This window comes from Salvelinus fontinalis, chromosome 20 (assembly GCF_029448725.1).
Source record: "Salvelinus fontinalis isolate EN_2023a chromosome 20, ASM2944872v1, whole genome shotgun sequence".
NCBI classification, from domain to species: domain Eukaryota; kingdom Metazoa; phylum Chordata; class Actinopteri; order Salmoniformes; family Salmonidae; genus Salvelinus; species Salvelinus fontinalis.
The window spans coordinates 14,216,964-14,232,179 of NC_074684.1; the positions used below are offsets into that span (position 1 = coordinate 14,216,964).

The window sequence follows — 15,216 nt, forward strand, 5'->3', positions numbered from 1 at the left end:
TGTGGGGGGGGTTCGGCTAGACAGGTTAAATCCAAATATATTTTATCATTTGAGATTCTCCCAAGTAGCCACCCTTTGCCTTGACAGCTTTTCACAATCTTGGCATTCTCTCAACCAGCTTCATGAGGTAATCATCTGGAATGCATTTCAATTAACAGGTGTGCCTTAACTGTTAATTTGTGGAATTTCTTTCCTTCTTAATGCGTTTGAGCCAACCAGTTGTGTTGTGATATGGTAGAGGTTGTATATAGAAGTTAGCCCTATTTAGTAAAAGACCAAGTCCACATTATGGCAAGAACTGCTAAAGTAAGCTAAGAGAAACGACAGTCCATCTTTACTTCATGACATGAAGGTCAGTCAATCAGGAACAGTTCAAGTACTTCTAAAGTTTATTCAAGTGCAGTCGCAAAAACCATCAAGCACTATGATGAAACTGCCTCTAAATGGGGACTGCCACAGGAAAGAAAGACCCAGAGTTACCTCTGCTGCAGAGGATACGTTCATTAAAGTTTCCAGCCTCAGAAATCGGCAATTAACTCCACCTCAGATTGCAGCCCCAAAGAGTTCAAGTAACAGATACATCTCAACATCAACTGTTCAGAAGAGACTGCGTGAACCAGGCCTTCATGGTTGAATTGCTGCAAAGAAACCACTACTAAAGGACACCAATAAGACTTGCTTTGACCAAGAAACACAAGCAATGGACATTAGACTGGTGGAAATCTGTCCTTTGGTCTGATGAGTACAAATGTTTGATTTGGCCATGGCGGCGAGGTAAATACAATATAGCAAGTAAAACATTGGAATGGTAGATTTGCAGTGGCAGAATGTGCAAAGTAGAAATAATGGGGTGCAAAGGAGCAAAATAAATAAATACAGTATGGGAAGAGGTAGTTGTTTGGGCTAAATTATAGATGGGCTATGTACAGCTGCAGTAATCTGTGAGCTGCTCTGACAGCTGGTGCTTAAAGCTAGTGAGGGAGATAAGTGTTTCCAGTTTCAGAGATTTTTGTAGTTCATTCCAGTCATTGGCAGCAGAGAACTGGAGAAGGAGGAATTGGCTTTGGGGGTGACCAGTGAGTAATACCTGCTGGAGCCCGTGCTACAGGTGGGTGCTGCTATGGTGACCAGCGAGCTGAGATAAGGGGGGACTTTACCTAGCAGGGTCTTGTAGATGACCTGGAGCACACTATTGATTGGACTCGTAACAATACGTGTGATGACCACAAAGTCTGAAGCCCATGTGAAGAACAAGGAAAAGCACCATGTTAGCCAGAGCATGCCTCTTGAAAACGACCATTACTAGTGCAAGCGCATCAGCAGATTCAAGACGAGAATTTATTCAGGACTTTGTGTCTGTGCACGCCGAGTCTGACATCCCCTTAGAAAAACTAAAAGAAAGCTACGGACGTTTCTAGTGAAGCATTGCAAACAGGATGGAGCGTTGCCCGAAAATGAGAGCAGCCGCCATCAAACTCACCTGCCCCGTGTGTTCGACTAACATGACTGCCGTTCTACAAAAGATCAGTGGGAAGAAGTTTGTGGTGTTTGTTGACGAGACAGATGCAAGGGATTGCAGCGTTCTAAACATCATCATTGGTGAGTTAATTTAAGAGCCTATTAATATACCATTGCAATAGCCTACATTTATATTCTGAAATGTGAATTGTCCGCATGCAAATTGTGATATTCCAAACGATGAGCTATCGTGGTGAAATATAGCGATGCATAATGTCAGCAGCTGTTTGCCTCTCCATCTAGCTAACTATCGCTGTATCTGTATTGTGTTTACACTTGAAATGTAAATAACACTTGTCGCAATATTATTTTAGGTTAATACATCATTAAAATTTCCTTATCTTTCATTGCAGGTGATGAAAACCAGTACTTTCTGGTGGATGTCATTGTCATGGACAGATGCAACTACTCAACGTTTTCCCAAGATATACTAGCCTCCCTCCACAGCAACCATCTGAACCTGAATGATGCCTGGGCAGTGGTCACAGATAATGCCTCCTACTGCCTGAAGACATACAAGGAGGATCTGAAAGGAGTGATGCCCAACAGTGTCCATGTAACCGGTCTCTGCCATGTCAATCTGCTGGGTGAGAAATGGCAGCACTACAAATACTTCTCTGAAGTTGCATCACTTGTGACATGGATGAGATCTGTCTTCTTCAAGAAGCCTGCCAGAAAGAGAAGCCTGCCAGAAAGAGAAGATGGGTGAGCTTCCTCATTATGAACGAGTTTGTGCAGACCAAGGCTCATCCTGAAGCAGTGATCTCCAGATGGAATAGCTGGTTTGAGGCAGTGAAGTACCATGTAGGGCATGTTCATCTGTACAGAGTTTTTGTTGGCAGAAAAGTAATCATCCCAGGCAGTCACTAACATCCTCAGCCAGCTGGAAACAGAGAAGGTTGCTGCATCGTTGCATTACTTTTTTTCCCCCATTTAAATTGAAATACTTAGAACTTTTTATTGAAGCACTCGCCTTGATAAAAAAAAAAGTGTAATGTGCTGCATCATTACAAATGTACCTGTTATATCTTATTAAATTGTTGACGTCAATTCATTCACATTATTAGACACTCTTTCTGATAAAAAAGTTATCTTATATCGTAAAAAACACAAAATTCAGGAAAATTCAAACGAAAAAAAAATTATTTGGGAAGGGGAAAAAAATCGAATGGCTTTCATAGGGCCCTACGTACAGTTGAAGTCGGAAGTTTACATACACTTAGGTTGGAGTCATTAAAACTCGTTTTTCAACCACTCCACAAATTTCTTGTTAACAAACTGTAGCTTTTGCAAGTCTGTTAGGACATCTACTTTGCGCATGACGCAAGTAATTCTTCCAACAATTGTTTATAGACTGATTATTTCACTGTATCACAATTCCAGTCGGTCAGAAGTTTACATACACTAAGTTGACTGTGTATTTCAACAGCTTGGAAAATTCCAGAAAATGATTTCATAGCTTTCGAAGCTTCTAATAAGCTAATTTACATAATTTGAGTAAATTGAAGGTGTACCTGTGGATGTCTTTCAAGGCCTACCTTCAAACTCAGTGCCTCTTTGCTTGACATCATGGGAAAATCAAAAGAAATCAGCCAAGATCTCAGAAATAAATGGTAGACCTCCACAAGTCTGGTTCATCCTTGGGAGCAATTTCCAAAACGCCTGAAGGTACCACATTCATCTGTACAAACAATGGTACGCAAGTATAAACACCATGGGACCACAGAGCCATCATCCCGCTCAGGAGGGAGACGCGTTCTGTCTCCTCGAGATGAACGTACTTTGGTGCGAAAAGTGCAAATCAATCCCAGAACAACAGCAAAGGACCTTGTGAAGATGCTGGAGGAAACAGGTACAAAAGTATCTGTATCCACAGTAAAACGAGTCCTATATAGACATAACCTGAAAGGCCGCTCGGCAAGGAAGAAGCCACTGCTCCAAAATCGCCACAAAAAAAGCTAGACAATGGTTTGCAACTGCACATGGGGACAAAGATCGTACTTTTTGGAGAAATGTCCTCTGGTCTGATGAAACAAAAATAGAACTGTTTAGACATAACGACCATCGTTATGTTTGGGGGAAAAAGGGGCTTGCAAGCTGAAGAACATCATTCCAACCGTGAAGCACGGGGGTGGCAGCATCATATTGTGGGGGTGCTTTGCTGCAGGAGGGACTGGTGCACTTCACAAAATAGATGGCATGATGAGGAAGGATAATTATGTGGATATATTGAAGCAGCATCTCAAGACATCAGTCAGGAAGTTAAAGCTTGGTCGCAAATGGGTTTTCCAAATGGACAATGACCCCAAGCATACTTCCAAAGTTGTGGCAAAATGGCTTAAGGACAACAAAGCCAAGGTATTGGAGTGGCCATCACAAAGCCCTGACCTCAATCTCATAGAACAATTGTGGGCTGTCCTGAAAAAGCGTGAGCGAGCAAGGAGGCCTACAACCCTGACTCAGTTACATCAGCTCTGTCAGGAGTAATGGGCCAAAATTCACCAAACTTATAGTGGGAAGCTTGTGGAAGGCTACCTGAATCATTTGACCCAAGTTAAACCATTTAACGGCAATGCTACCAAATACACTCAATTAGTATGTAAACTTCTGACCCACTGGGAATGTATGAAAGAAATAAAAGCTGAAATAAATCATGCCAGGAAATGTGAAAAACTGAGTTGAAATGTATTTGGCTTAGGTGTATGTAAACCTCCAACTTCAACTGTATATGGATGACTTATAAGCCAGGCACATTTAACAGTTTGGATATTGAGTATAGACGGAATTATGTTGGGGTTTCCTCTCCTCAATTTTCTTTGACAATTAGGCTAAGGAAAGGGCTGTTTCCTCATCTCTGCTGCTGCCTCCGCCACATCGTTCTCAATACCAATGTGCTGGTTAACTTTGCTATTATTCACATAGCAACATAGGGAAAGGCGCCAATTCTACATCGCACTTTAGATCATGTTTCAGAACTGCGGACTGAGACCGTATCCAACCCGGGAGAAAGCACATTTGTTATAAAATAACACTAGATGTATTAGTGTTGCACCATTGTATTACATAATATAACCATATTCAAATTTCAGTTTCAAGTCTTAGAGTGGACTGTGCCATTCCTGTGGCCTCCGCAATGGATTAGTCCACTGAGACAGGGGCGAAACAGACAGGTGTCTTGTGCACCATAAAAACATATTGTTTATATGCGACTGCTCAACTAAAGAAATCTTGGGTCGACCAAAAGCCTATGGACCAAACAATCGACCAGTCAACTAAATGGGGTCAGCCCTAGTAAATGTATTATAATGCTTGCATAAATGTCATGCTGAATATATGTTCATGTCATTATCACCAATCAACTGCAATACACAAAAACAATGAATTTAGATGCTAACTAGCTACAGTAACCATAACAGAGTTACTGTATTTAGTTAGTAAGCTAGCTAGCCCGACAGCTACATCCAAAATAATAGTGCTTGTAACAATAACAGCCGAGCTTCGTCTTATCGACTGTGTTAAACATTCCGAACAACATGTAGGCCTGTTATAAGAACAACATTTATTATGAAATGTACAGGCAAATCATTATGGAATCGTGGTCTCTCAGCCTGTATCTTTGGTGCAACTTTAGCAATGCTAGCTAGCTAAGTAGCTAAACCTGCTGCATCTGAAATAAAGCGTTCCCCGATAACAGAAATATAAAGCCTCAGCAACTGTCCATGCAACCATCCAACACTGGAGGCCTATTGGAACTAAAAAAAAGTAAGATGTTTACAAGTAATTCAATACGGAAATATAGGCTATTTGGAAAAGGCACAATAGCTGGTGGGAGTGGTTTTGCTGAATAGAATCATGAGAGTTTGAACATATTTCATAATAACAACCCAAATGTTAAGTGGGCAGAATTGTTCTTTAACTTTTTAGGGCTGCAGGGGCAGTATTGAGTAGCTTGGATGAAAGGTGCCCATTTCAAACGGCCTCGTACTCAATTCTTGCTCGTACAATATGCATATTATTATTACTATTGGATAGAAAACACTCTAGTTTCTAAAACCGTTTGAATTATATCTGTGAGTAAAACAGAACTCATTTTGTAGCAAACTTCCTGAGAGGAAGTGGAAAATCTGAAATCGATGCTCTGTTCCAGGGCATCCCTATTAATTTGCTTGATATGTATTAGTATACATGCACTTCATACACGTTCCACTAGATGTCAATAGGCAGTGAGAGAAGAAATGGAGTGTATAGCTTGATCTGAGGTCGAATAAGAGCTCTTGGCATGACGTGACCCCAATTTCCTGTTTTCAGGAAGGCGCGAGAAGGAACCGGGGATTGCCTTCTGAAAAGCTGTCGTTATAGACGGCTACTATCTCCGGCTTTGATTTTATTTGATAAATGTGACAATATCATCGTAAAGTATGTTTTTTCAATATAGTTTTATCATATTATTGAAATTTTTTCGGAAGGTTAGGCGTGTTGCGTTCGTTCACGAAGGAGAGCTTCGCGCCACTTGGCTAGTCTGCTTGCTAATTCAAGAGGGAAAAAGGCCATTCTAAAACCAAACGATTGTTCCCGACAAAGGACCCCTTTGATCATCAAAAGTAGGACCCATTTATGATGTTATTTCATATATCTGTCGAACATGTTTACTATTAGTTTGCGCCCAGATTTTGTGCGCTCTCTCGCTTATAGCGACGCAAACTAAGCTGGATGTCGTACTGAAGTTATTTTTAGAATTCTAACACGGCAATTGCATTAAGAACTAGTGTATCTATCATTTCCTATACATGTATTTTTTAGTAAAGTTTATGAATAGTTATTTGGTCAGAATAGGTGAGTGTCATAAATATACCCGGACATTCTGGGAAAAAGCTGCTACGTTAGCACAATGTATAACCACGGATTTCAGCTCTAAATATGCACATTTTCGAACAAACCATATATGTATTGTGTAATATGATGTTATAGGACTGTCATTTGATGAAGTTTATGAAGGTTAGTGAAATAATTAATATCTTTTGCTGGTTTTGTCGCTATCGCTACCGATTGCCTTGAATCAATGCTGTTGTGTGGTTGGCTATTGTAGTAAGCTAATTTAACGCTATATTGTGTTTTCGATGTAAAACACTTTTTAAAAAAACGGAAATATTGGCTGGATTCACAAGATGTTTGTCTTTCATTTGCTGTACACCATGTATTTTTCAGAAATGTTTTATGATGAGTATTTAGGTATTTCACGTTGGTGTCTGTAATTACTCTGGCTGCTTCGGTGCTATTTGTGACGGTAGCTGTGATGGTAGCTGCAATGTAAAACTGATTTATACCTCAAATATGCACATTTTTCGAACAAAACATAGATTTATTGTATAACATGTTATAAGACTGTCATCTGATGAAGTTGTTTCTTGGTTAGTTTGGTTGGTTCTTGGTTAGTTTGGTTTTTTGTATTTGGTGGCGAGCTAACATAAATATACGTGGTTTTTTCGCTGTAAAACATTTTAAAAATCGGACATGTTGGCTGGATTCACAAGATGTTTATCTTTCATTTGCTGTATTGGACTTGTTAATGTGTGAAAGTTAAATATTTCTAAAAAATATCTTTTGAATTTCGCACCCTGCACTTGAGCTGGCTGTTGTCATAAGTGTACCGACATCGGGCTTGCAGCCATAAGAATTAAGGTACTTTGCATTGGGCAACTACTGCACCTTGTCAACAAGGACCTCAAATACTAATCTGCACTATACTGTATTCAGTGTTTCCCCTATATTCCCACTGTAATCAGCATGTACTGTTCAGATATTGTAATTCAGTATGATGTCTATGTCTGTATTTTGTTTGTAAACTCAGCAAAAAATAAACTTCCCATTTTCAGGACCCTGTCTTTCAAAGAGGATTTGTAAAGATCCAAATAATTTCACAGATCTTCATTGTAAATGGTTTAAACACTGTTTCCCATGCTTGTTCAATGAACCATAAACAATTACTGAACAATGCACCTGTGGAACGGTCGTTAAGACACTAACAGCTTACAGACGGTAGGCAATTAAGGTCACAGTTATGAAAACTTAGGACACTAAAGAGGCCTTTCTACTGACTCTGAAAAACACCAAAAGAAAGCTGCCCAGGGTCCCTGCTCATCTGCGTGAATGTGCCTTAGGCATGCTGCAAGGAGGCATGAGGACTGCAGATGTGGCCAGGGCAATATATTGCAATGTCCGGACTGTGAGATGCCTAAGACAGCACTACAAGGAGACAGGATGGACAGCTGATCGTACTCGCAGTGGCAGACCATGCGTAACAACACCTGCACAGGATCGGTACATCGAACATCACACCTGCGGGACAGATACAGGACGACAACAACAACTGCCTGAGTTACACCAGGAACGCACAATCCCTCCATCAGTGCTCAGACTGTCCGCAAAAGGCTGAGAGAGGCTGGACTGGGGGCTTGAAGGCCTGTTTTAAGGCAGGTCCTCACCAGACATCACCGGCAACAATGTCGCCTATGGGCACAAACCTACCGTAGCTGGACCAGACAGGACTGGCAAAAAGTGCTCTTCACTGACGAGTCGCGGTTTTGTCTCACCAGGGGTGATGGTCGGATTCGCATTTATCGTCGAAGGAATGAGCGTTACACCGAGGCCTGTACTCTGGAGCGGGATCAATTTGGAGGCGGAGGGTCCGTCATTGTCTGGGGCGGTGGGTCACAGCATCCTCGGACTGAGCTTGTTGTCATTGCAGGCAATCTCAACGCTGTGCGTTACAGGGAAGACCTCCCTCATGTGGTACCCTTCCTGCAGGCTCATCCTGACATGACCCTCCAGCATAACAATGCCACCAGCCATACTGCTCGTTCTGTGAGTGACTTTCTGCAAGACAGGAATGTCAGTGTCCTGCCATGGCCAGCGAAGAGCCCGGTTCTCAATCCCATTGACCACGTCTGGGATGTTGGATCGGAGGGTGAGGATTCAGGCCATTCTCACCAGAAATGTTCGGGAACTCGCAGGTGCCTTGGTGGAAGAGTGGGGTAACATCTCACAGCAAGAACTGGCAAATCTGGTGCAGTCCATGAGGAGGAGATGCACTGCAGTACTTAATGCAGCTGGTGGCCACACCAGATACTGACTGTTACTTTTGATGTTGACCCCCCTTTGTTCAATTTCTGTTAGTCACATGTCTGTGGAACTTGTTCAGTTTATGTCTCAGTTGTTGAATCTTATGTTCATACAAATATTTACATAAGTTTGCTGAAAATAAAACGCAGTTGACAGTGAGAGGACGTTTCTTTTTTTTGCTGAGTTTATATTGTCTATTGCATGCTGGCAGCACATTCTCACTAGGGAAAATTCTGGGTATGTGTAAATGTACTTGGCAGAATGAGGGTGATTCTGATCTCAGAAAAGGTTGAGTGAATGTGATGAAACATTGCCCACCCCAAAGGTAATCACTGCTAAAGAAATCACAGCAGAAAAATGTAGCATTCCTAGAAAGGTCAAAGTAGAGGCTAGAGGCCAGACACTGTAATCCTACATGTCATTGACCTGAGTATAGCTTTCAATTCAGTGTTAACTGCCTAGTCAAAGAATGGCAACCATGCAAAATCTGGTTCCAATAGGGTTATTATAAGTAACTAAATATGCATAATTGCCTGTGACCAGAACTATAGCCTAATCAATGAACACACAGTCAACCACAAAGATAGTCATCTTGAACATCACATGGTCGTTTAAGTGTAGCCAATCCATCTTCCAAACGATGTAGCTAGCTACCCAAATAGTGCAGTTACTAGTGGAATCAATATACCCTAACATGCATTTTAATACACGAGGGAATTTAGCTAACTACAGTAGCTACATAGGTAGCTGCCCTTTAGATTTAATATTTAGGGAGATCAACATTTGAACATCATTTGTGGGCAATAAAATACTGGTGGGTTCGATTCATAAAAGTGGACTTGTGGGTTTCCTGGTTATATCCAAATCAATCACTGGAAGTCGAATATGTTTGCATGCTCAGCATAGCACCCAAATGCTGCATAAACATCCGACCTCAGTCCCACAACAAGCTAGCTAGTTGACTAGCCAGGCTAGCCATCTCTCCGTTTGACACATCTCAAGGTCTTGCCCAACTAGCACCAGAGCTACTGTGCCACTCAACCTACAACAACCATCACCAACAGGGGAAATTCAGATATTGTAGTGGTCAGGTTGTAAATTTCCAGCAAGCTAGCCAGCTAGCTAACTAGCCTGATGTAAAGCATGTGCTCGACATGAGACAGCAACTGATATGTTAGCTAACTACTATACTTGCTTGAATATTTACATTTCATGCAATTGATTTGAGTAAATATTTGGTGGCAGTGGTGATGCATAGTTAATAAAGACGTTAAGTATGGTCATTTAAATATGGTGTACCATCTTTTTATGAAGGTTACGACGTTGATGCTGCACAATAAGGCAAATGCAAAATGAATGGGGGTTGGGCAACTAGCAATAAAAATACATGGTGTCCGCAATTCATGCTGGATGATATAACGCGAGTGGGCTATTTGGACTCACCTGGCTATAGTGCACCCTGAATGGTTTTAGATAATTGGAGCTGGTGCACGGAACGACCTGGATATCATTTATCTGCTCCATAGTTCAGACTGCTAGCTGCCCACCGGTGTTTCTCACCACAACAGAAAGCACAAACCGCAGGTCGTAGTGGAGAATGAGACAAATGCCTACGGATGCCTAGTAAGGACAAAATACTATTTTTTTACATAATTAATTTTTTTAAAGTCGCATAACAGGTTAATGAAAACTCATTGGGTGATGATGAATATTGCATAAACCAAAGTAATACAAATAAATATTATAATTTATGACAAGTGAGTGGGATTAAAACGATATGCAGTGCTTCATATAGTATAATAGAAATTAACCTCACTAGCACAGTGGTGCCTCTACCTATTGTTGGCTGGTGTCCCTTTCCCGCCGACTCAAGTTCTTCGCGCACTTTGCATGCAGAATGTTTGCCGCGCGCGCCTGGCAAGTGCAAGTGTCCTCAACGCGTGCAGCTATACCGCAACCTTCCCGCCGTGACCGAAGGATTATAGATTAATTTCACTTGACTCACCTCCACCTACGCTTTATGTCTGAAATCATCTCATAGGAATTTGTAGAGAACTTCGAAAGCTGTTCAATTTAAGTCACGGGTAGCACACCTGGCTACCGCTGCTTGATTGCACAGCGTTTAACCTCTTGGCTGTGGCAGCTATCAATGGTTATGTTCTTTGGCATGGTCTAAAGTGTAGGAGGCTTTGTTTCACCATAGAGACATTTTGCCCAGGGGAATTTTTATTCAATTGCTAAAGTAGCCTAACAAGTGATAGAAAACAAACCAGACTGATGCACAAATCTGTCCCATCCAAACAGAATTAAGATAGTGACTTAATGGAGGGGTTTAGCGGGGCTGAAGCCCCTGGGCCCAGGCCCGTGGGGTGCCCAAGAGACAGTAAAAGAAGTATATATATTAGGGAAATATATACTGTATATATTATATATACAGTATATATTATATATGTAGTATATATTGTATATTTTTTCACTGCAACCATCAACCACAGGAAGAGTGTAGACAGCCTGCTGCTGCAGCTCTGCTAATCTTCAGACGGGAGGTAGGGGGTTCACGTGGGTAATTGGAGGGCCCTGCCTTAATTGGGTAACTGATTAATAAAACATTTGTGTCTGGTCAATTGTGTGAGCCAGGGGCTAGGCCAAAGCCCGTAGTGGCCCAAGAGGCCCCCCCCCCCCCCCCCCCCCCCCCACCCACTCGACCACAGGAATCTGCTCTCAATGTTCAAAATACATCAGAGAGCATAGTTTAGCCACAAAGGATAAAAGTGTATAAAAAAGTTCTCTGGATTAAGTTTTATCACAAGCGCATACAGGTAACACTTATTTTTCTTAAAACTGAATTGTTGGTTAAGGGCTTGTAAGTAAGCATTTCACTGTAAGGTCTCCTACACCTGTTGTATTCGGGCACATGTGACAAATACAATTTGATTTGTTTTGATTTAAAAGGGTGTTTCGCCACCACGAGCTGTCAGAACAGGTTCAATACGCCCTGCAATAGATTCTTCAAGTGGACCTAAACCATGCCAGGAAAATGCACCCCACACCATAACATATACTTTGTATCCCTTGTTTACTCAAGTATTTCCTTTATGTTGGCAGTTACTGGTACGACCACAGTAGGAAGGCCTCAGTTTGGGCAGAATGTGTGCCAAATATAGGCCACTGCTTGTTGCATTGTGGCCATAGGGATATAATACATAGAAAGGTTTTGTAACCTCTTACCCTAGCAATTTCACTGATAAACTCATTGGTACACTATCAATGGATGCCAGTCCTGACTTGAATGAGAACTGCCATCTATTTATTATATTTATAATGTTGGTTGCTGCTGTCGGTTTGCCTTTTTGAAATTTCAAAATAAAATTGTAGGAAAAAAGCACAGTTTGGAAAGCAAATGTCTACTGCTGAAAAGAGAAGATTAATCTGTCTGTAGAACAATTTTTTGTTCTCAACAACTCCCTATTTGTATCGAAATTCAGCACTGTTTTTCAAAGTAGATAATCTTGAGATAGGCTATTGCCACGACGAGCGCATCGGCCATCACCGTGAGTAACCTATAGCCGTTTTCTTCATCCTTAGGTGTGTCAATGTGCCACTGGAAATGTTATTTAGTAGTCTACTGTAGCAAGGGTTTTTCTTTATTTTTACTATTTTCTACATTGTAGAATAATAGTGAAGACATCAAAACTATTAAATAACACATATGGAATCATGTAGTAACCAAAAAAAGTGTTAAACAAATCAAAATAGATTTTAGATTTTAGATTTTTCAAATAGCCACCCTTTGCCTTGATGACAGCTTTGCAAACTCTTGGCATTCTCTCAACCAGCTTCAACTGGAATGCTTTTCCAACAGTCTTGAAGGAGTTCTCACATATGCTGAGCACTTGTTTGATGTTTTTCCTTCACTCTGCGGTCCAACTCATCCCAAACCATCTCAATTGGGTTGAGGTCGGGTGATTGTGGAGGCCAGGTCTTCTGAAGCAGCACTCCATTACTCTCCTTCTTTGTCAAATAGCCCTTACACAGCCTGGAGGTGTGTTGAGTTACTGTCCTGTTGAAAAACAAATGATTGTCCCACTAAGCGCAAACCAAATTTGGACTCATCAGACCAAAGGACAGATTTTCACTGGTCTGATGTCCATTGCTCGTGTTTCTTGGCCCAAGCAAGTCTCTTCTTCATATTTGTGTCCTTTAGTAGTGGTTTCTTTGCAGCAATTCGACCAGGAAGGCCTGATTCACGCATTCTCCTCTGAACAGATGATATTGAGATGTGTCTGTTACTTGAACTCTGTGAAGCATTTATTTGGGCTGCAATTTCTGAGGCTGGTAACTCTAATGAACTTATTCTCTGCAGCAGAGGTAACTCTGGGTCTTCTTTTCCTGTGGCGGTCCTCATGAGAGCCAGTTTCATCATAGCGCTTGATGGATTTAGCGACTGCACTTGACATTCTCCGGTTTGACTGAACTTCATGTCATAAGTAATGATGGACTGTCGTTTCTCTTTGCTTATTTGAGCGGTTCTTGCCTTAATATGGACTTGGTCTATAGGGCTATCTTCTGTAGACCACCCCTACCTTGTCACAACACAACTGATTGGCTGAAACGCATGAAGGAAAGAAATTTCACAAATTAACTTTTAACAAGGCACACCTGTTAATTGAAATACATTCCAGGTGACTACTTCATGAAGCTGGTTGAGATAATGCCAAGAGTGTGCAAAGCTATCATCAAGGCAAAGGGTGGCTACTTGTAAGAATCTCAAATATAAAATACTTTTTTGGTTACTTCTTGATTCCATATGTGTAATTTCATAGTTTTGACGTCTTCACGATTGTTCTACAATGTAGAAAATAGTAAAACAATAAAGAAAAATCCTTGAATGAGTAGGTGTGTCCAAAATTTTGACTGGTACTGTGCCTTCGGAAAGTATTCAGACCCTTTGACTTTTTCCACATTTGTTGCATTACAGCCTTATTCTAAAATGGATGAAACAATTAAAATAATCCTCAGCAATCTACACACAATACCCCATAGTGACAAAGTTAAAACAGGTGTGTATAATTTTTTTCAATTTTACAAAAAATAAAACACAGAAATACATTATTTACATAAGTATTCAGATACTTTGCTATGAGACTCGAAATTGAGCTCAGGTGCATCCTGTTCCATTGATCATCCTTGAGATTTTTCTACAACTTGATTGAGGTGCACCTATGGTAAATTCAATTGATTGGACATGATTTGGAAAGGCACACACCTGTCTATATAAGGTCCCACAGTTCACAGTGTATGTCAGAGCAAGGATTGTGTCGAGTCACAGATCTGAGGAAGGGTAACAAAATATTTATGCATCATTGAAGGTCCCCAAGAACACAGTGGCCTTCATCATTCTTAAATGGAAGAAGTTTGGAATCACAAAGACTCTTCCTAGAGCTGGCCACTCGGCCAAATTGAGCTATCGGGGGTGAAAGGCCTTGGTCAGGGAGGTGACCAAGAACCCGATGGTCACTCTAACAGAGCTATAGTTCCTCTGTGGAGATGGGAGAACCTTCCAGAAGGACAACCTTCTTGTCAGCACATCACCAATCAGGTCTTTATGGTAGAGTGGCTAGACGGAAGTCACTCCTCAGTAAAAGGCACATGACAGCCCGCTTGGTGTTTGCCAAAAGGCACCTAAAGACTCTCAGACCATGAGAAACAAGATTCGCTGCTCTGATGAAACCAAGACCGAACTCTTTCACCTGAATGCCAAGCGTCATGCCCTACAGTGAAGCTTGGTGTTGGTGGCAGCACCATGCTGTCGGAATGTTTTTCAGCGGTAGGGACTGGGTGACTAGTCAGGATTGAGGGAAAGATGAACGGAGCAAAGTGCAGAGAGATCCTTGATGAAAACCTGCTCCAGAGTACTCAGGACCTCAGACTGGGGCGAAGGTTCACCTTCCAAAAGGACAACGACCCTAAGCACACAGCCAAGACAATGCAGGAGTGGCTTTGAGACAAACCTCTGAATGTCCTTGAGTGGCCCAGCAGGAGCCCGGACTTGAACCCGATCGAACATCTCTGGAGAGACCTGAAAATAGATGTGCAGCAACGCTCCCCATCCAACCTGACATAGCTTGAGAGGATCTGCAGAGAAGAATGGGAGAAAATCCCCAAATATAGGTGTGCCAAGCTTGTAGCATCATACCCAAGAAGACTTGATGCTGTAATCACTGCCAAAGGTGCTTCAACACAGTACTGAGTAAAGGGTCTGAATACGTATGTAAATGTGATCTTTTTTAATAATTTTTTTATTTTACATTTTCCAAAAAAAATCTAAAAACCTGTGTTTGCTTTGTAGATTGATGAGGGGCAAAAAATATTTCTTTAATTTTAGAATAAGGCTTCATTTGGCTATTGTTTTAATTCAAGACCAGATTGATCTCAATTTGTCAGTGCCAGAGTAGCCACTCATTTTGGTCATATGTGTCATATTAGAAAATATTCAACTAATGTCTTCTGTCATGTCAATTAAGTTGTTTTGCATGAAATGTGTTTTTAAAGGACTGGGGAGGGGCCTATAAATAATCC

At 41.3% G+C, this 15,216-nt stretch overlaps 1 protein-coding gene across 1 annotated transcript in view; it reads right to left on the reverse strand.

Annotated features, from left to right (window-relative positions):
• The window catches only part of nudt14 (nudix (nucleoside diphosphate linked moiety X)-type motif 14), a 72,668-nt gene extending 62,418 nt beyond the window's left edge, over positions 1–10,250 (reverse strand). Inside the window, exon 1 of the mRNA XM_055872483.1 lies at positions 10,081–10,250. Coding sequence (XP_055728458.1) covers positions 10,081–10,161 — 81 coding nt within the window. The 5' untranslated portion in view covers positions 10,162–10,250. The remainder of the gene's footprint in view (positions 1–10,080) is intronic.
• Between the last annotated feature and the right edge of the window lie 4,966 nt (positions 10,251–15,216).